This window comes from Coregonus clupeaformis, chromosome 2 (genome assembly GCF_020615455.1).
Source record: "Coregonus clupeaformis isolate EN_2021a chromosome 2, ASM2061545v1, whole genome shotgun sequence".
Taxonomy (NCBI): Eukaryota; Metazoa; Chordata; class Actinopteri; order Salmoniformes; family Salmonidae; genus Coregonus; species Coregonus clupeaformis.
The window spans coordinates 2,459,043-2,481,869 of NC_059193.1; the positions used below are offsets into that span (position 1 = coordinate 2,459,043).

The following is a 22,827-nucleotide window of genomic DNA, read 5'->3' on the forward strand; positions in this document are numbered from 1 at the left end:
TGACTAAATACTTTTTTCCCCCACTGTACATCAGCTGTTCATGAAAGACAGAGCTGTTGTTGCCATTGTTACAACCTGTGAAACTCACTGTCAAAAGGCAGACTGTGGTTTTTAACAGGTCACATCAAGTCCTATATAAAGGTTGTTGTGTTCTTAGATGATTCCCATGCCAGAGACTGGTTTGGTGCCCTCTCGTAATCTCGATATGTAAAAAAATTAAACATGTTTTATGGTCACACACCAGATAGGTGCAGTGAAATGTGTTGTTTTACAGGGTCAGCCTTGGTAGTACAGCACCCCTGGAGCAAATTAGGGTTAAGTGCCTTGCTCAAGGGCACATTGACAGATTTTTCACCTTGTCAGCTCACGTATTCAAACCACCAACTTTTCAGTTACTGGCCCAACACAAACGGCTAGGCTACCTGCCACCAAAGCATTGGAGCACATTTTTAACAAACTGTTTCAGAGTATCTGTAGGAGGTTTATTCTGGGCGGGGCTGGACATGAACCAGGGGGGTATACTACAAAGCAGGATCAATTAGTTAGCCAGCTAACTTTGATAAACAACCTGAAATAACTAATGATTTTCGAATTCAAGCTAATTGGTTGTTGAATCAATTAGACCATGCCAATTTCAAACTTGTCCAAAGTTATACAAAGTTATTTCAGAATACTAAGGCAACTGTCAAGTTAGCTCATTGATTTTCCTTTGTAGTATACCCCTCAGGAGAGCTTCATCTTATAACAGGGAAATTACAAAACACAGGTGACAATAAGCCTAGGACTCATGAACAGAACAGGTGATGGCTGCGGTGATGGCCTGTCCTCGGAACACCTCCTGTGTGTGTGTGTGTTTGTGTGTGTCTCCCTTCCTTCACCTCTGCATCCCTTTGACTCAACTTTCGTTCGTTTGATCAGATTTATAAGCGTAAGCACATTACGGGGGAGCCTACAGGGCAACACATTGAGTCGTCAGTACCAATCAGAGATCATAACGACAGCAGGAAGTGCATGTTGAGAAGGTCTCAGATAGCTGTGTGTGTGTGTGTGTGTCTGTGTGTGTGTGTGTCGGGTTGCTGCAGAAATAGCCAGCCCACCTGCTGGGGATCACTGAGGGAGTGATGACAGAACATTTGCCTCCACCCCCCTCAGACATTGTTGTCTCTCCTGTACCCCTGTTCCTGTCCCTCGTACCCCTGTCCCATCCGAGAGGGGGATATCAGCTCGGTGACCAATGACAACCCTGTGGATCCCATCCAGTATATGCACTGAGCACTGAGCACACACAACAGTACAGGCCTATGAAACACTACAGTATACAGCTACGTTATACACACTGTGGATTGATTCAGAGTGGCATTGCGGTGACTGATATGTTTCCATGTGTCTGCGTGCTATATTTCCTCCAGTCCCTTGAAACTTTATGACAACAATTGACTAACTATCTAATAATAAATACGGTCTTATAAAATGTCTAATAAATGCCTTATAAAATACTATAAGAGTATAGTGTGTTTACTAGCATTTGTTTGACCTCCAGAAAAACAGACCATGAGTGCATCTAAAATGGTACCCTATTCATAAAACGGGTAGTTTGGATCCTGGATGCTGATTGGTTAAAACAGCATTCCATCCGGTACGACATAAAAATACTTATTTACTGTTCTATCTGATGTATCACTACGCTGCCCTTGATATACCATGGCTTCGCGTTATGCCTAAGAACAGCCCTTAGGCGGGGTATTGACCATACACCACACCCTCTCGGGCCTTATTGCGTAGATATAGGCTAGTGCACTACTTTTGACCAGAGCCCTATGCGCCTTGGTCAAAAGCAGTGTACTATAAATAGGCTGCCATTTCGGACGCAACCCATGTACAGTATAGGCCAGGAGAAGCATGTGGAATGTCTGGAGGAGAAGATTAACAGTTATGTGGTATAGTGCTGGTGACAGGAGGGACATGCCTGTCCCCGTTGTCATAACTACATGTTTTATTATCTGTAGAGTGAGGCCGGGGGAGACAAGATCACAAGAAGCTCTAACCACATAGAATATCGGCTCCAGAACATTGGGCCCATGAATACTTCAGATATACAACTTCTTAAAGTTGAGGACAACTTTACTATCCCCATTGGAACTATGAACGTCAGTGTTTTGCAGCATAACATCACATCACACTTTCACATATATCACAACAACAGGCTCTGACAAGTGCCTGAAATAGCCGTGGAAGACTTTCACAAGCCTTCTGATTTGTTGTCACTGATTAACCTCTATAAAACCTGTCACATCAAATTAAAAAAGCTTCTACTGTACATTGTCACAGCAGCCTATTAAGATACACAGGTAAGTGCCAAAATAAAAGAAACACTTGAGTAAATGAGGATTCTGGCGGCTCTGTTATGGTGTGGAGTGCATTTTCCTGGCATGGAAAATAAATAAATGACAATAAATACACAGCCATTCTGAGTGATCACCTTCGACCTCTGCTGCAGCATTTCTATCCTGATGGGCGTGGTCTTTTCCAGGATGACAATGCCCTAATCTGCAGGGCACGAGTGTTCACTGAATGGTTTAATGAGCATGAAAACGATGTAAACCATATGCCATGGCCGTCTCAGTCATCAGATCTCTACCCAATTGAACACTTATGGGAGATTCTGGAGCGGCGACTGAAACAGCGTTTTCTATCACCATCAACAAAACGCCAAAGGATGGAATTTCTCATAGAAGAATGGCGTCGCATCCATCCAAATCAAGTTCCAGACAATTGTAGAATCTGTGCCAAGGTGCAATGAAGCTGTTCTGGCGGCTCGTGGTGGCCCAAAACACTTTATGTTGGTGTTTCCTTTATTTTGGCAGTTACCTGTGTTTTAGTAATGATAGTCAAAATCCCAACAACCAATATATGCATGTATTCTTTTCATTTCAAGACAAGATGATCACTTTCATGGACTTTCATGAGAACATAAACCATACAAGTGAAACATAGAGTATGTATCCACCAAACCAACAAAATAACCCAAACAGCATTACTCTGTTTATTTTCAATGTTCCATAGGAACAAGGGCTTTTTGCAAAAGGCAGCAAGAGGCTTTCACAGAAGTTTTCAGACAATGCCATTAAGGCCTTGGTCATGATTTATTATTACATTTCGACCCACAATGTCACAGGAGGTGATATGTCATCCCTGTTGTCCAGCCAGCCCATTCCTGCAGGACCCTGGTGCTAGGCTATATCTGTTGTCCACCCGCTGCCCAGCCCTGCCCTGCCCCACATAAAAGAGAAAATCCCCCCCCCCCCATTGTCTCAGATCCCTCTGTTGTTTGACAGAGACAGAGAGAGAGAGTACTGTACCCGACCGAACTGTGGTCCACCCGATTCCAGGTAATACTGATTTGGGGTGGGGATTCTGTGATTCAGAATCAAACTTAAGTATTTATTAAGTTAATGACTTATTTATTTATTTATTTCGTTTACTTAATAATCACTTAAGTTGATGGTGGCGTTTTGTTGCTGTTGTCAGTGATTTGAAATGATCTGAGGGTTTCAGGCTGATCAGGTAATTCAACAAAGGGAAGGTGCACTAATTGAATTGCCTGGATCGGCTTTCAAAATCTAATTTTCTCTCTCCAACCAAGGTTTTCATAATGGCTGATGAGTAAGTATTGTTATCTGGGACAATAGGTCCGCTTGACTTAATTAATTATGCGTATAGTTCCCTTCAAATATTTTTTTGTATTAATACCGCTTTAATTATTATGTATATCTCAATCTCAGTGTGTTATCTGTTTTAAAAATACATAATATATATATATATTTAGCCTAAGCCTTATTATAACGAAGTGGACCTATTGTCTTGAGTTGAAAAGCCATTTGCATCTTACAGCAGCAGCATGTTTTAGGCCCCAAGTTATAATGTGTATAATGTATGTTATGTATGTTATAATAACTGCTTCTGAGGGTATGATACGTCCGTTCTACCTGATTGTGGATCTTTTGCAACTGACACATAACGACTCTGTTAAGCTGTCAGTTAGCCATACACTGAGCTAAAACTGAGGGGATGCTACAATGCTATACGCGGCAGAATGGATTTTTCCTATAGTGTCCTTGCCCTAATCTATTGGTATAAGGATGACGGGGCTTGGGGACAAGGCTGCAACTGTCTGTCTGTCTGTCTGTCGGTCGGTCTCCTATTACAATGTAATGAACCTCCAGCAGGTTACAAATGATGTTTTTATTTTTACTAATGCTATTTTTTCTTCTGTGTCTCCCTTGTCTTTTTGTGCCCATAAACCTGGTCAAATTTAAGTGAGGTAAGTCTTTTAATGTTGATAAATTAACCATCATCACCATCATCATTGTCATGACCATAGTCATCATCATCGTATTAGATTTAGGACAGGAAAAGTCTTCATTCTATTTTGACTTGTCTGTTATGCCAAGCATTTCTTTCACGTCTAGTTGAATTCTAACATGCAATTTTGAACAAAGTCCAATCAATCAAGAGACACGTTTTTCAGGCTACCCCTCATAGAAGTGTGTATACTTTGACTATTATGAACGATGTCCTAACATGTCCCCTCTGTCCCTGTAGGAGCAATACAAACCCAGGCCAATGAATCCCAAGTTAATTGACAAGGTGAGCTAGAGACCAGAGACAGCCCTAGTTCAACAGTGGAAATCCCTATATAGAGAGGGAACACGTTGTCCCAAGGTTGCCACTTCAATCTTATCGGTTATTGTCAGCTATCAAGGGCCCACATAGCTGAATGTTTTCGAGTGACCACATCCTGACTAAACTGTAACTGGCTTCCTGTATGGATGAGTGCTATAAAGAGAGTATAAAGTATGCTCAATGGAGAATCTCTATTGAAAGAGCTTTTCATTCCAGGACTAGGTGTGTGCAGGAAACTGGCCCATTTTTAGGTCAATGCTTTAGGTCCAAAGTAGATTTGTTGTGAGTGGCAGTTGTGTGACCACCTAAACCCTTTTGGGCCAACACAAACATTTCCCAATAAAAGAATAGGTCACCGATCTTGACAAAATCTATTGTCACTTTCAAGTAGACAGCATTGGGCACACATTTTCAATAACATTGTGTCCTTTTCCCTACAGCCGAAGTCGAAGATTACTGCTTCGCGTAAGCTCTCCCTGAAGGTAAATTAACATGCATTATGTTAACAATTAACATAGATTATAACTAAGTCATTCTTTATTTTGGATACAGCTGTAGTGACACCATCTTCCCAGCTACTGCATGGTAGTATCAGACTGGTTCCTCCACCTCTGCCCCTGCAATGACGGATCTTTCTCTCATCCAATCAGATCATGCTGCTCACCAGGGCGATGGAGCAGCTGGAACAGGAGACGCAGGACAGGGATGAGGAGAAACTGCGCTACGTGGGAGAGAGACTGCCCCCCCTGCAGCTCTCTGGACTGTCATTGGCTGAGCTACAGGTGAGAGATAAGAGAGTCAGCCAATCGAGGGAGCAATACGACTGGGCCAAACTAGTGGGCCAACCACAAAGCTAAACAATTGGACTGTAACTGAACAACACTCAAGTAAATATTCCAGCATGGTTATTCTGTCACATATATCTCAATGAGATTGATTCTTCACTCTTAGACAAAAGGGTTCCAAAAGGGTTCTCTGGCTGTCCGCATAGGAGAAGCCTTTGTGGTTCCAGGTAGAACCCTTTTTGGTTCCAGGTAGAACCCTTTTGGGTTCCATGTAGAACCCTTTTTGGGTTTCCCTCTGTGGAAAGGGTTTTACATGGAATCCAAAAGAGTTCTACCTGGAACCAAAAAGGGTTCTACCTGGAACCACAAAGGCTTCTCCTATGGGGACAGCCGAAGAACCCTTTTAGGTTCTAGATATCACCTTTTTCATGTATGATATTTAATCGTATTGTGTTTCTCTATTTTCTTCAGGACCTATGCAAGCAGCTCCATGGAAAGATAGATGTGGTAGATGAGGAGAGATACGACTGTGAGGCCAAAGTGACCAAGCACAACAAAGATGTAAGTCTTCGCCTCTTTGGGTGAGATGTTATCCTAAGGTCCTGCCTCTTGTGGTGGTAACACATGGGTGTTAGTCTCAGTGTTGCAGCTGGGTCAGGGACAATTCATGGGTCAGTACCAGTTCCTGGGGTTGGCCCTGGCCGGGATTCGAACCCGGTTGTTGGCTTAAGGTTGCTACAATATTTAATAGTAGATTTCAATGAAATCTACAGATCCATGAGTTGAAGCTGAAGGTGCAGGACTTAGGAGGGAAGTTTAAGAAGCCCGCCCTGAGGAAGGTGCGCGTCTCTGCAGACGAGATGATGAGAGCTCTGCTGGGCACCAAACACAAAGGCTCTATGGACCTCAGGTCCAACCTCAAGTCTGTAAAGAAGGAAGACACCAACAAGGACAAAGACAAGGTAACTGGGACTTGGGCCATGTTTAAATACTTTACCTTGAAGTAATCACTGATCGAACACAGTGCAAATATGCACAATCACATGTTGCGTCTCTCAGTTTGAAATCTCTCTGGCACTAGTAAGCACTGGCTTGCGCAGAGATGGCGTAGTACTGGAAACCATGCTACTGTGGACCTCCAAGAATTTGCATTTAATGGTTAAACAAAGACTAACTCCGACCATAACGTTAGCTTATTATAGTAGCTAGCTAGCTAATCAAACATGAGTTAGCATAGCGCTACTCATTGTTTGATTTCCCTCTACACATTGTATGGGGATAGGTTGTAATGTGGCCACATGAGACAACTCTCCACGAACACAAGGAAGCCTGGGCACTAAAGCTAGTTAAACGCTGATGTCTGACAGCACAGTGTTTGTTCCCCTTCCCTCTTAGGTGCTCACGGCTGAGGTGACCGACTGGCGTAAGAACGTGGAGGCCATGTCTGGCATGGAGGGCCGCAAGAAGATGTTTGACGCATCTGGCGGCCAGTGAGCCTTGCTACAGCCTTGGGACGGGAACGACGCGCAGGACATGGTCCAGAGAGGAGGAAGAGGAGGAGGAGAAGCTGTGTAGTCCCTGAAAGCGCTCCGCCACACACCCTACCACAGTACAAAGGCAGCAGGGGGTTAAATTGTGAGGAGTCCAGTGCTGAGGAGTCCATTAGAGGGATTTGTAGTTTTGTATAACAGGTTGTAGTTCTCTGCTGGAGTGGAGGGGTTTCTATAAAAGTTTTACAGAGCCCCCGATTGCTTTCAGTTACCATTACCAAATATTTGACAACCCTGTACAAAATCGTTTTGGAACCCAACCCAATATTAACAGTGTACCACAAAGCCCTCAGATGAGACCATATGTGGTAGTCTTGGAAACCCAAAATGAAAATATTGTGTAATTGCGTCAGATGCTCAATTAGGTTACGGAGAGAGATGTATGAGATAAGATACTAACGAGACTAGCGAAGTCTCCACCCCTTAAACGGAAACTCTCAGCCAAAGCCCCCTCCCCTTCCAAAAGCACCATCTTCACCCAGTCCTGATACGTCCAAATAACCAGTGACGGAAAACCACAAAAGCACCAGAACTACTGCTCCTCGTTAGTCGTCACATCCCACAGTCTTTTGACAGACGTTACAATACCATTTATGTTACATAGTCTGTCCACGAGAGATTAGGAATTGATGCGCTTACAAAGCACATAAAGATGTGAACTCCCTAAACACAGAGAGGTCACATAAAAGTTAAGTGAATGATTGGAGTAATGTAGAATAGTGAAGTCATCATAGTCCTCCACTGAGTCAAGCCCTTAGGCTGATACAGTATGTAGTCTTAAAGAAATAGGAAAGGCTTGAGGCTGATGAACGTTTAGTTGTCAATATCATGATGATTTCCTAATTCATTAAGCAACAGGTTGCTTTCTCGGACTCTGACTCCCTCAGGGCTGATCTCAATGGTAAAACCGCATGATTTAACCCCTCGCTGCCATCCTCACGCATGATCTCTCCACCCTGTCACTGACCACTTAGCCTATCACGCTGGGACAGTTAACCACTTCTTGAAAAGTTGTGTGTATCTCACTATTGCTATTTATTATGGAAGAATAGATTTATGGGTTTTATTTATGGCGTTATAAAAAATGAATCGCCAAAGGTTGCCATTGGTTTGTTATGCGTACTCACATCAGTGTCTAGTTTCAATTGTCTGGTACTCAGTGATCTAATAGAGGCATGTATGACCACGGGGAGCAGCTTAAAGGGATCGTTCACCCAAATAACAAAAAGTACATTTTTCCTTACCCTGTAAGCAGTCTATAGACAAGGTATGACAGCAATCCATGCTTTGGTTTAGTTTCCCTGGCACTGTTTCCAAATGCTAACATTATAGCTTTCGTGGCACAAATCCCATTCAAGTCATGGTACCTATATTAGCATTTTTTGCGCATCATGTCCAGCTCATCTATAAGTGACTTTATTGAGCTAGACAATTCATTTCATATACTTTGGGATGATTTGGACATGATGCGCGAAAAATGCTAATATAGGTACCGTGATTGGGATTTGTGCCACAAACGCTAAAACATTAGCATTTGAAATAAGTGCCAGGGAAACTAAACCAAAGCATGGATTACGGTCATACCTTGTCCATAGACTGCTTACAGGGTTTGGAAACCAATATGTAATTTTTCTAATTTAGGTGAACTATCCCTTTAACTGTGTTGATGGATTTGACAAACGATAGCTTGACAATGCCATTGAAAAGGAGGGGGTTGGAGGACACTAGGGGTTATTCTTCTACTACTTTGTAAACTTCAAATGGAAGTTGCCGACAGGCGAGGGAAAACCACTTTCACATTGACCTCCAGTCAAAGGTTGTGCTCTAGCTGTGCAGTGTTTAATGTCCCAGGAACCACAGTAATATGATATAGTAGTGATCTCCTGGATGACCTGGTCAAAAGCTTTATCAGCACTGTCCTACACCCACTTCTTTAGTCTTCTAAAGCTAAGGAATAGGAGTGAAAATAATGTGTACACTACCAACTATAACAGCACTTTCCTGTAAAAGGTTACATGGGACGGAAATGCCGAAACACGATCACTCAACTCAGAATTACAGCATAATTTCGGGTAGATTATTGGACACACGAGACAGCTACACCAATCTAATAAGAAGCAGAAACAATTTGTGGGTGTTGCGAGTTCTGTTTTCAACAGATGGTGAATCTTAAAACCTGCCCCCTGCATCAAATCCTCAGTCACCTTGTATTTTTAGCTCCGTTGTTCTCTGAGTCTAATCCAACCTTGGAAACAAACACTGGAGCCGGAGCTCGTCAATCACTTCGTTGGCCTGCGCGGGTCGCCTGGCTGTTGTCACCCAGACACAGTCATGCCAAGTATGAGAGACACCCAAGCCAACAATAGCCAGAGGCCCGCTGGTGAGAGGGAAGTGTTGACAGGTTCATGTCAGTCAATGTGGTGTCAGGTGTGTGTGTGAGTGTTTGTCCCTCTGTTCAGTGTCTATTCAGAAACGCACACAGCAGGCCTCTATGAAGGTTCACCAGTGTGTGGGGCACCCAGGGGACCTACCGGTGCCCACCTGTGTGTGTATTTGGTGGTTGATGTTCATGTAGATAAGCTGATAAGTAAAGTAGTTGTCTGTCCTTCCACTAACCTTTGGGAAGTAGATGTAGAAGTGGTTTCCAACACAGCCCTAAATGAACAATAGGCACAAATCAAATCAAGCTTTATTTCTAAAACTCACAGGCAGCCAGTGCAGAGACCTTAAAACCGGTGTAATGTGCTCTCCATCCTGTCTTGGTCAGTACCCGTGCTGCAGCATTCTGTATGTTTTGTAGTTGACCAATGTCTTTCTTGGGTAGACAAGACAGGAGAGCATTACAGTAGTAAAGCCTGCTTGTAAATAAAAAGCATAAGCCGCAAGCATAGGTATGGAACCAGAGACATACCACACCACACAAACATCATCCAGAAATAAGCAAGCACACATAGATATGAAATGTTTGTCAATACAATTGGTTTTCATTACAATTGAATGAAGGCATCCGTTTGAAAATCTCTGTGTGTGTGTCTGTGTGCTGGGGGGGAATAGACAAACTGCATAAAAATACAATCAAATTCAAAATTCGAAGGAAGAAACAAGTCACAATCACTTGCATACTGTGTAACAGATTCACATGAAACTGCAGTCCATTGCTGGGGCCACTGGATGGCAGCCAGTCAACAGTAGTAACTGCAGTCCATTTGACTTATCTTTGACCTCAATTGATCAGCTTCAATTCCACAGAGAGGGGAATTCCTATGTATGGCTCTTGAAGAATCCATGTGGATGGGTTGAAGATTCTTGATAAAGCTTTCCTGTTGCATCAGTATTGTTCCGTCAACTGTAATAAACTCTATGCCAACATAACAAAAACTATCATGATGCTCACGGCCGACCTGGAATCACAGTTGTAGCAAAGATCTGTGAGCAACCCCAGATGAAGTCATCAACATGACAGGCAAGTACTCCAGTCACATTGCAGTCTTGATCAAGACAATAGAAGAATGCAGGATCCACTTGTGACATTTTTCCACCTGTACTCAGCATTGTTGCCTTGACTTTGTTGTACCAGTAGAAGGATGCATCTGCCAGGCCATACACACACTTTTTTAGTTTCCACAGTGTTCTTTCGCTCTTAGCTTCAGGCAGAGGTCGGATGTGAATGTCCCTTGACAGCTCTGTTCCCTGCGAAAATGCAGATTTGATGTCTATGGAAGGAAGTTTACATTTTTTCTGGCAGATCACAGTCAGCAGCAATCTGAGTGACTGAGGCGCATATCATGAGTCTTTTGGGAGTTCTTTAGCAGCCAGCTCCTCAAAACCTCTAGCCACTAGACGTGCTTTTGGCACTAGTCCAGTTAAGGATTCTTTAAGGGTACACACCCACCTTGTTGAGACACATTGTTGGCCAATGTCTTTGACTTCCTCAAACACTCAATTTTTCCTCCAATTACTGAGCTCATCTAGTTTAGCTGAGTCACGTCCTTTGTTCCAAGTATATCATCATTTTGAATGTCATTCTGTTTTCCTCGATTTTCCATTGGTTCAATTCTGAGATGATCTACAAGTGACAGGTCAGCTGTCCCTGTTGTACCAGAAAGTGTAGCTGGTTCAGAGTACTGCAAGTTGTACCAGTTCTGGTGTTTTCCTTTGGCTTTTCCTGCTCGTCCAAATACGGTTGCTGTGTGTGGAATACCACTTTCTCTGTCCATGTATTTAACAGTTTGTCCAGTTTTCATATTGGAACAACCATGTTGTCTTACCACATGTTGCTGTTGTTGAACGTTTTCCTCATTTGAACCTTCAACAGTATTACCTGTGTCATGGCTGAAGGTCTCTGCTCCATTTACTGTGTCAGTTTCAGTGTCCATATCATTAGATGCGACATCTGGTAGGTTTGTGTCTGTTAATGTGTTATTTTTGTCATTTTCAGTAGGAGGCTGATTCTCAGCAATAGCCCCTCCATCTTGTTGATCATTTACTTTCCGCAATCTTGAGTGATGCACCCTGACAATGGTGCCTCCGTGCCTCACAAATATCACCACACCATCTTGACCAATGACTACTCCCGGTCCACTCTTGACAGTCAAATCGTTTGTCGTACACTTTGTTTCCAGTCTCGTACTTCTCATCGGTGGGTCAAAGCTGTTTTATGCAGAGCCCTGCGAATTCTCTCTGAATACTCTGCTTCAGTGAACGCTTTTCTCACTGCATGTAGTGCTGAAAGGTGCTGTCCCACCCATGCACTCACACTGGTCCCTTCTAGTGCTGGTGGCTTGTCAACCAGTACAGAGGGAAGATTAGGGTTCTGCCCGAACTCTAGTAGGTATGGGCTGTAGCCATGAACATTGCGCATAGAGTTTTTTGCCATCAAAGCCCAATCTAGGGCTGTTTTCCAGTCACATCCAGTGACTTGCTTCACTTTCAGCATTATCTCTGTGAGTGTTTGATAATGTCTCTCCAGAAGTCCATTGCTCCATGGACTCTATGCAGCAGTTGTCTTTACTTCCATGTTGAATTTCTCTGCCATTTCTCTTATTTCATTGTTATTGAATTCTCCTCCATTGTCACTGTACAATTTCTGGGGCGGGCCATGCACACTTATCCAGGAATGAATGAAGTGCTTGACGATTTCACTGGGTTTCTTTGTATTCACAATGCTTCCAGCACTCAAGCGTGTGAAGTGGCCGATTAAGTGAAGGTACCACACACTTGCTCCTAGCTCATGTAGATCTACAGCCACTGTTTCATTGTACTTATAATATAATAATATAATATGCCATTTAGCAGACGCTTTTTTCCAAAGCGACTTACAGTCATGTGCGCATACATTTTTACGTATGGGTGGTCCCGGGGATCGAACCCACTACCCTGGCGTTACAAGTGCCATGCTCTACCAATTGAGCTACAGATGACCACACTACTTGGAAGCCAGTGGCAAACCAACAGCTGGTCCGGGCTTAGGTTTGCTGTATTTCTGGCGTGTCTCACAACTGTTAACTATCTGCCGTAGAAGGGAAGTACTCTCATCATCATTATTCCCATAACTACTGAGTTATTTCTGAAGTCTGTCAACTGTAGCATGTCCAAACTGTTTGTGAAGTTTTAACAATACTTTGTGTTTTTCCTCTGTGTTCATGTTCTCTGTGACTGTCAGAATCTCCATGTGCTCTGTGTCCGTCAGAATCTCATTTTTTCATGGACTCTGTGTGATGTCTTTGTCTAAAATGTGGCCTGAGGTAGTAAGTTCAAGGGTCACTGGTTGTTTAAACATCACTGTCTTGTCATTTTTTATGTCTAGTACAGCTCCTTCCCTCCTTCTTGAGGGAAGCTTTGCTTAATAGTAAGGGGATATCTGCAGGGACCACCTCTGTTTCAATGTGACACTTAGTCTGACCAATTTTTGCTGGTATCTTGACTCTCTTGGTAGAATGGACGATTCTCCCATCTCCAAATTTGAAAGCTCTGTTGCTTGGTGTGTCAATCATATTCTGTACTTCTTTCATATTTAGTTCACTGACATAGCTATCAAGCCATTTTGCACCACACACTGTGTGTGTACATGCAGTATCAATCACAGCGGATCCTAAGGATTCAACTATAAAGATCTCAGAATCAGAAGCAGATTATTTTGAAAACAGTGTAATGTTACACTGCTCTATCTCTGTGTTTACATTTTCCTCTGTTAGTTTAACTTGTTCATTTTTATGAGGACAGTCTTTAACCCAAATGTAAGTGCTTTGACAAATAGCACATTTCGATCTCCTCCCATACCTGTCCAGAGGATTTGCACAGGGCAATGGCGCCCTCGTCTGGTTGTCTTGAGAACATGACTTGTTGGCGCCTTTTCTCTGCTGCTCAGTGTAATATGCTGTGTCACTCACTTGCATTCCATCTGTTATTGGCGCGACAGACTTTTTACACAAATAATTTTTAGTGCCGACTTCATTGACGCAAAAGTCAGCACAGTACAAGCAGTCAAAGCCAACTGTATCTCCCTACCATCCAGACAGGCAATATCTAGCAACTTGAAAGCTAACACTGCATCTGGGAGAACTATGTCCTACTTGCGCATCCTATTGTACCTCTGTTCGAAATCAATTATGTAGTCCATCATTGCAACCGAAATGTCTCTAGTAACACTGTCAACGTTTGAATATGCCTCGTAGGCACAGTCTTTCTCTTCTTTTAAAAATATAGAATCAAGTGCTCTGATCAAAGTTCCCATACCATCATCCTTGTTCAAATCCTCAATGGATATTTCCAGTGCTGTATCTCTTGCTCTTCCCTCGAGCGATAATACCACCGCAAGTGCTTGCTTTTTCTCATCCAGATTAGTAACCTGTGTCCAGATTCCAAATTCATTTTTCCAACATTCATACGACCTCTTCTTGTTGAAGCGAGGTGACACATCATAGTTATTAGCCATCCTCTGCTACCAATGTTAGCTCAAAATGACACAACGACTAGGTTCCAGTTTAACAACGTTTAATTCACCGTATTTCCACAGTACACAGTTGCCATTGCACTCAGGTCAGGTCCAACAGAGAGACTACCGCGCAGGCATACTGATAACAGAGTGATATCACCGTAACAACAGAAATATAGGGATACTTAAAACATGAACTTAACAGTAATAACTGCAGTCCATTGCCGGGGCCACTGGATGGCAGCCAGTCAACAGTAGTAACTGCAGTCCATTGCCTGGGCCACTGGATGGCAGCCAGTCAACAGTAGTAACTGCAGTCCATTGCCTGGGCCACTGGATGGAAGCACGTTAACAGCAGTAACTGCAGTCCATTGCCTGGGCCACTGGATGGCAGCAAGTCAACAGTAGTAACTGCAGTCCATTGCCTGGGCCACTGGATGACAGCAAGTCAACAGCAGTGACTGCAGTCCATTGCCTGGGCCACTGGATGGCAGCAAGTCAACAGTAGTAACTAGGACCCCTGTAGCTATTGAGGCTGGTGGGCTCCATCTACAGCATCTGTTTTTACTCAAGCCGTATTCCAAGCTAAAAACAACTGACTTCTGTCTAATGAAGAAAGAACAGACTAGTTAGCCAGATATTTCCTTTTGAGGTGATAGTCATACGTTGATGTTATCACACGAGTGGCAGGTAAAAGAGAGAGCAGTAGTCACTTTAAATGTGAAATCACACAGATGAATGCTCACCACTACTCTGTGTGGGAGATTAAGCCAGAGAAACAGGCCCCAAGGCCAACGTCTGCACAAGACAAGGCACTACAAAAGACAGAAGTGTGTGTGGTGTGTGTGTGTGTGTGTGTGTGTGTGTGCATGTGTGGGCTGAAAGCGAGAGCAGCAATGAATTGATGAGCGCCATGCTGACATTGATGATTATAATGGCATAGGTGTCACTTTGGACAATGACTGATCGATTCAACACCACTCAAAAAACACCACTTCCTGTGAGTCACTATGGAAACATTTGAAACATGATAAGCAGCATTGTCTTACGTCAGGTGGCGTCACTCCTACGCGACTCTCGTCCCTCAACCGACAGTGCAGCCGGAAACGTTGTGCTATCTGACATAAGACAATGCATAAACAGTTTATGTATGTTTTGTGCTCCCAGATGCCCTCATTCCTATAAGGGTCAACGGGACTTGTTCTCCTAGTCACTCTGAGGTAGGCTTGAAAGAGCCGAGTACAGAACATCTCATCCATTCACCCTTTTTGTGCCAAGTATGAGATCATTGACTTACTTAAGGTGTGCATTCACTCTAGATATTGTGGCAGACAGGGCTCTCTCTCTCTCTCTCTCTCTCTCTCTCTCTCTCTCTCTCTCTCTCTCTCTCTCTCTCTCTCTCTCTCTCTCTCTCTCTCTCTCTCTCTCTCTCTCTCTCTCTTCTCCTGCTCTGAGGCATTCACTATCCATGATTAAGTGGAGGGTTGAATGAATTTGAGGTGGCAAGGGCAATTAGATTGTGAGACACGTTGTCCTTCCATTCAGAGGGGGATAAAAGGGGAATATCTAAGGTCCCTTTATCACATGTCCACTCCAGTACACTCATGTGGTACGTTCCCCTTACTACTCTGTAAATATCATTAAAATGTAGCAATTTACTCTAATGCCAAACTTAACCGTGGCGCTGTTATTAAATCAAAGCATGGCATATGCAAATGCCCCTAAAATTCTGTTGTCAATTTAGCTTCCAATTAGTAAAAAAATGTAAAGTAATGTTGGCCCCAAAAAATGGTCATGCGCGACCTACGGAAATGTGATCTGTTCAACTGTCACCATGGAAACCAAAAGGATGACTTTAAAAGGTCTACATCTCACACTCAGTGTAGCTGCAAACACTTTCTAGTCATCCATAATTCCACACTCAACTCCTATGGAATGCAAAAGCAACGTGGCCAAACATTCACCACACAATCTGGGGAGATGACAACATGGCATACAAACACACCCTCTTGACGGACAAATGACAACTGCTGTGTGCTCGCACGTGTGTGAGTCTGCGTGTGTGTGTGTCGGTATGTGTGTTTGTGTGTGTGTGTGTGTGTCTGTTTTGTGTGTGTCTCTGTGTCTGTGTGTGTGTTTGTGTCGGTATGTGTGTTTGTGTGTGTGTGTGCGCGCGTGCGTGTGTCTGTGTGTGTGTGTGTCGGTATGTGTGTGTGTGTGTGTGAGTCTGTGTGTGTGAACGTGTGTGTGTGTGTGTGTTTGTCTGTGTGTGTGTGTGTGTGTCTGTGCGCTCTACAAGGAGAGAAGAGAGAAACAGGATTTCCACAAAAGTGTGAGGGGAAAGAAGTGGAGCCTGACAATAAACAACGACTTGCTGTTCTCCCAAGGCCCCTCAGTTCATTTCACCCATGGAATTACCCAAGAGGAGGGGAGAATGAGTGATTTACTCTGCCATGAACGAACACACTGGGGCAGACTGGAGTGTTTGTTTGCTTGCTTGGCTTACTTGTGTGTGTGTGTGTTTGTGTGTGTCTGTGTGTGTGTGTCTGTGTGCCTGTCTGTGTGTGTGTGTGTCTGTATGTGTGTGATGTGTTGGTTTTGTGTACATTTAATACATTTACCAACGTCTTCGTTTTTTCATCGCTCTACTTTTTTCATTCAACTTTTTCACCCCGGACGCTTTATCTGGACATGGTTCTACAGGACCTCCACCAGCCCAAAAATCTATGTAGTAACATTAACACTATGCCAACAAACAAAAAAAATCCCCCCCGCACAGTCCCCGCAGCCGGACAATTTTCTCAAGGCTTCTGGAAAGAAATGCTGTCGGCATGCTCAACCGGTGTCGCTCATTCAGCCGACAGAAACTTTTAACCGGTTCTCCCCATTAAGCAACAAGTCAGAGTCAGAGGCCGAGCCTTCTCAGGTCTCTCCTCCACCCGTTACGGCATCTGACCCCGCCGAAGCCTCCCACCATTAGCTCGGACAAATTGAAAACATTAGTCATTGGCAACTCCATTACCCACAATATTAGACTTAAAAATAATCATCCAGCGATCATACACTGTTTACCAGGGGGCAGGGCTACCGACGTAAATGCTAATCTGAAGATGGTGCTGGCTAAGGCTAAAACTGGCAAGTGTAGAGAGTATAGGGATATGGTTATCCATGTCAGCACCAACGATGTTAGGACGAAACAGTCAGAGGTCACCAAGCGCAACATAGCTTCAGCGTGTAAATCAGCTAGAAAGATGTGTCGGCATCGAGTAATTGTCTCTGGCCCCTCCCAGTTAGGGGGAGTGATGAGCTCTACAGCAGAGTCTCACAACTCAATCGCTGGTTGAAAACTGTTTTCTGCCCTTCCCAAAAGATAGAATTTGTAGATAATTGGCCCTCTTTCTGGGACTCCTCCACAAACAGGACCAAGCCTGGCCCGATGAGGAGTGACGGACTCCATCCTAGCTAGAGGGGTGCTCTCATCTTATCTATGAAAATAGACAGGGCTCTAACTCCTCTAGCTCCACAATGAGATAGGGTGCAGGCCAGGCAGCAGGCTGTTAGCCAGCCTGACAGCTTATTGGAGTCTAGCACAGTCAGTGTAGTCAGCTCAGCTATCCCATTGAGACATGATCTAGGTTGAGCAAAACAAAACATGGCGGTGTTCGCCTTAGCAATCTCACTGGAATAAAGACCTCCTCCATTCCTGTCATTATTGAAAGAGATTGTGATATCTCACATCTCAAAATAGGGTTACTTAATGTTAGATCCCTCACTTCCAAGGCAGTCATAGTCAATGAACTAATCACTGATCATAATCTTGATGTGATTGGCCTGACTGAAACATGGCTCAATCCTGATGAATTTACCGTGTTAAATGAGGCCTCTCCTCCTGGTTATACTAGTGACCATATCCTCCATGCATCCCGCAAAGGCGGAGGTGTTGCTAACATTTATGACTGCAAATTGCAATTTTCAACAAAAAAAAAGACTGCGTTTTCATTTTTTGAGCTTCTAGTCATGAAATCTATGCAGCCTACTCAATCACATTTTATAGCTACTGTTTACAGGCCTCCTGGGCCGTATACAGCGTTCCTCACTGAGTTCCCTGAATTCCTATCGGACCTTGTAGTCATTCACATTTTTTATGACTTTAATGTTCACATGGAAAAGTCCACAGACCCACTCCAAAAGGCTTTCGGAGCCATCATCGACTCAGTGGGTTTTGTCCAACATGTCTCCGGACCTACTCATTGCCACAGTCATACCCTGGATCTAGTTTTGTCCCGTGGAATAAATATTGTGGATCTAAATGTTTTTCCTCATAATCCTGGACTATCGGACCACCATTTTATTATGTTTGCAATCGCAACAAATAATCTGTTCAGACCCCAACCAAGGATCATCAAAAGCCTTGCTATAAATTCTCGGACAACCCAAAGATTCCTAGATGCACTTCCAGACTCCCTCCACCTACCCAAGGATGTCGGAGTACAACAATCAGTTAACCACCTAACTGAGGATCTTAATTTAACCTTGCGTAATACCCTAGATGCAGTCAAACCCTAAAAACAAAACAAAAAATGTGTCACAAGAAATTTGTTCCCTGGTATACAGAAAATACCCGAGCCCTAAAGCAAGCTTCCAGAAAATTGGAACGGAAATGGTGCTCCACCAAACTGGAAGTCTTCCGACTAGCTTGGAAAGAGAGTACCATGCAATATCGAAGAGCCCTCACTAATGCTCGATCGTCCTATTTTTCCAACCTAATTGAATAAGAACAATCCAACATTGCTTTTGAATACTGTCGCAAAGCTAACTGAAAAGCAGGATTCAACAAGAGAGGATAGCTTTCATTTCAGCAGTGATAAATTCATGAACTTCTTCGATGAAAAGATCATGATCATTAGAAAGCAAAATTACGGACTCACTTTGAATCTGCGTTTTACTCCAAAGCTAAATTGTCCTGAGTCTGCCAGGACCTACAGTGAGGGAAAAAAGTATTTGATCCCCTGCTGATTTTGTACGTTTGCCCACTGACAAAGACATGATCAGTCTATAATTTTAATGGTAGGTTTATTTGAACAGTGAGAGACAGAATAACAACAAAAAAATCCAGAAAAATGCATGTCAAAAATGTTATAAATTGATTTGCATTTTAATGAGGGAAATAAGTATTTGACCCCTCTGCAAAACATGACTTAGTACTTGGTGGCAAAACCATTGTTGGCAATCACAGAGGTCAGACGTTTCTTGTAGTTGGCCACCAGGTTTGCGCACATCTCAGGAGGGATTTTGTTCCACTCCTCTTTGCAGATCTTCTCCAAGTCATTAAGGTTTTGAGGCTGACGTTTGGCAACTCGAACCTTCAGCTCCCTCCACAGATGTTCTATGGGATTAAGGTCTGGAGACTGCTTAGGCCATTCCAGGACCTTAATGTGCTTCTTCTTGAGCCACTCCTTTGTTGCCTTGGCTGTGTGTTTTGGGTCATTGTCATGCTGGAATACCCATCCACTCAATGCCCTGGCTGAGGGAAGGAGGTTCTCAACCAAGATTTGACGGTACATGGCCCCGTCCATCATCCCTTTGATGCGGTGAAGTTGTCCTGTCCCCTTAGCAGAAAAACACCCCCAAAGCAAAACGTTTCCACCTCCATGTTTGACGGTGGGGATGGTGTTCTTGGGGTCATAGGCAGCATTCCTCCTCCTCCAAACACGGCGAGTTGAGTTGATGCCAAAGAGCTCAATTTTGGTCTCATCTGACCACAACACTTTCACCCAGTTCTCCTCTGAATCATTCAGATGTTCATTGGCAAACTTCAGACGGGCCTGTATATGTGCTTTATTGAGCAGGGGGACCTTGCGGGCGCTGCAGGATTTCAGTCCTTCACGGCGTAGTGTGTAACCAATTGTTTTCTTGGTGACTATGGTCCCAGCTGCCTTCAGATCATTGACAAGATCCTCCCGTGTAGTTCTGGGCTGATTCCTAACGTTCTCATGATCATTGCAACTCCACGAGGTGAGATCTTGCATGGAGCCCCAGGCCGAGGGAGATTGACAGTTCTTTTGTGTTTCTTCCATTTGCGAATAATCGCACCAACTGTTGTCACCTTCTCACCAAGCTGCTTGGTGATGGTCTTGTAGCCCATTCCAGCCTTGTGTAGGTCTACAATCTTGTCCCTGACATCCTTGGAGAGCTCTTTGGTCTTGGCCATGGTGGAGAGTTTGGAATCTGATTGATTGCTTCTGTGGACAGGTGTCTTTTATACAGGTAACAAGATGAGATTAGGAGCATTCCCTTTAAGAGTGTGCTCCTAATCTCAGCTCATTACCTGTATAAAAGACACCTGGGAGCCAGAAATCTTTCTGATTGAGAGGGGGTCAAATACTTATTTCCCTCATTAAAATGCAAATAAATTTATAACATTTTTGACATGCTTTTTTATGGATTTTGTTGTTGTTATTCTGTCTTTCACTGTTCAAATAAACCTACCATTAAAATTACAGACTGATCATTTCTTTGTCAGTGGGCAAACGTACAAAATCAGCAGGGGATCAAATACTTTTTTCCCTCACTGTAGGATCATTGGAGAAACTCAAGTTTTTTAATCCTGTATCTCTTGACACATTCAGGAAACTAGTCATGGCCTCTAAACCATCAAGCTGCATACTGGACCCTATTCCAACTAAACTACTGAGATAGCTACTTCCAATGCTTTATGTTGAACATAATAAATGGCTCCCTATCCACCGGATGTGTACCAAACTCACTAAAAGTGGCAATAATAAAGCCTCGGTTGAAAAAGCCCAACCTTGACCCAGAAAATGTAAAAAACTATTGGCCTATATCGAATCTCCCATTCCTCTCAACATTTTTTGAAAAAGCTGTTGCGCAGCAACTAACTGCCTTCCTGAAGACAAATAATGTATACGAAATGCTTCAGTCTGGTTTTAGACCCTATCATAGCACTGAGACTGTACTCGTGAAGGTGGTAAATGACCTTTTAATTGCGTCAGACCAAGGCTCTGCATCTGTCCTCATGCTCCTAGACCTTCGTGCTGCTTTTGACACCATCGATCCCCACATTATTTTGGAGAGATTAGAAACCGTAATTGGACTGCACAGACAAGTTCTTGCCTGGTTTAAATCTTATCTGTCGGAAAGATATCAGTTCGTCTCTGTGGATGGTTTGTCCTCTGACAAATCAATTGTACGTTTCGGCGTTCCTCAAGGTTCCGTTTTAGGACCACTATTGTTTTCACTATATATTGAACCTCTTGGTGATGTCATTCTGAGACACAATGTCAACTTTCACTGCTATGCGGACGACACACAGCTGCACATTTTGATGAAACATTGTGAAGCCCCAAAATTGCCTACCCTGGAAGCCTGTGTTTCAGACATAAGGAAGTGGATGGCGGCAAATGTTTTACTTTTAAACTCAGACAAAACAGAGATGCTAGTTCTAGGTCACAAGAAACAAAGAGATCTGCTGTTGGATCTGACAATTAAGCTTGATGGTTGTAGAGTCGTCTCAAATAAAAACTGTGAAGGACCTCGGCGTTACTCTGGACCCTGTCTCTCTTTTGACAAACATATCAATAATTTTTCAAGGACAGCTTTTCTCCATCTTCGTAACATTGCAAAAATCTGAAACTTTTTGTCCAAAAATGATGCAGAAAAGCTAATCCATGCTTTGTCACTTCTAGATTAGACTATGACGATGCTCTACTCTCCGGCTACCCGGATAAAGCACTAAATAAACTTCAGTTAGGGCTAAACACGGCTGCTAGAATCCTGACTAGAACCAAAACATTTGATCATATTACTCCAGTGCTAGCCTCTCTACATTGGCTTCCTGTTAAGGGCTGATTTCAAGGTTTTACTGCTTACAAAGCATTACATGGGCTTGCTCCTACCTATCTCTCTGATTTGGTCCTGCCATACATACCTACACGTACGCTACGGTCACAAGACACAGGCCTCCATATTGTCCCTAGAATTTCTACGCAAACAGCTGGAGGCAGGGCTTTCTCCTATAGAGCTCCATTTTTATGGAATGATCTGCCTATCCATGTTAGAGACGCAGACTCTGTCTCTGCCTTTAAGTCTTTACTGAAGACTCATCTCTTCAGTAGGTCCTATGATTGAGTGTAGTCTGGCCCAGGGGTGCGAAGGTGAACGGCAACTCACTGGAGCGACGAACTGCCCTTGCTGTTTCTGCCTGGCCGGCTCCACTCTCTCCACTGGGAGTCACTGGCTTACTTGTGCTCTTCCATGCCGTCCCTAGGAGGGGTGCGTCACTTGAGAGGGTTGAGTCACAGACGTGGTCTTCCTGTCCGGTTTTGCGCCCCCTATGGCTCTAATTCTCTCTCTTTCCCTCTCTCCCTCCCTTCCCTCCCGGAGGACCTGACCCCTAGGATCATGCCTCAGGACTACCTGGCCTGATGACTCCTGGCTGTCCCCAGTCCACCTGGTCGTGTTGCTGCAGTTTCAACTGTTCTGCCTGCGGCTAGGGAACCCTGACCTGTTCACCGGATGTGCTGCCTAGTCCCGGACTTCTTGTTTTCGACTCTCTCTCTCTCTCTCTCTCTACCGCACCTGCTGTCTCGACCTCTGAATTCTCGGCTATGAAAAGCAAACTGATATTTACTCCTGAGGTACGGACCTGTTGCACCCTCTACAACCATTGTGATTATTATTTGACCCTGCTGGTCATCTATGAATGTTTGAACATCTTGAAGAACAATCTGGCCTTAAATGGCCATGTACTCTTGTAATCTCCACCCGGCACAGCCAGAAGAGGACTGGCCACCCCTCAGAGCCTGGTTTCTCTCTAGGTTTCTTCCTAGGTTCCTGCCTTTCTAGGGAGTTTTTC

The 22,827-nt window shown here is 43.8% G+C and overlaps 1 protein-coding gene across 2 annotated transcripts; it reads left to right on the forward strand.

The window, feature by feature from the left end:
* Positions 1-3,291: 3,291 nt before the first annotated feature.
* On the forward strand, positions 3,292-8,119 carry LOC121549883 (troponin I, slow skeletal muscle). 2 transcript variants are annotated; one of them, XM_041861843.1, is made up of 9 exons: positions 3,318-3,389; positions 3,644-3,663; positions 4,318-4,321; positions 4,603-4,647; positions 5,124-5,165; positions 5,334-5,465; positions 5,940-6,029; positions 6,242-6,430; positions 6,864-8,119. In XM_041861843.1, the coding sequence occupies exons 2-9, from the start codon at positions 3,653-3,655 to the stop codon at positions 6,960-6,962; spliced, it is 612 nt and encodes a 203-aa protein (XP_041717777.1). In that variant the 5' UTR covers positions 3,318-3,389; positions 3,644-3,652; the 3' UTR covers positions 6,963-8,119. The 2 variants fall into 2 exon arrangements, with proteins under 2 accessions (XP_041717784.1, XP_041717777.1); XM_041861850.1 differs by lacking the exon at positions 3,644-3,663 and having other exon boundaries at positions 3,292-3,389.
* The last annotated feature ends 14,708 nt before the right edge of the window (positions 8,120-22,827 follow it).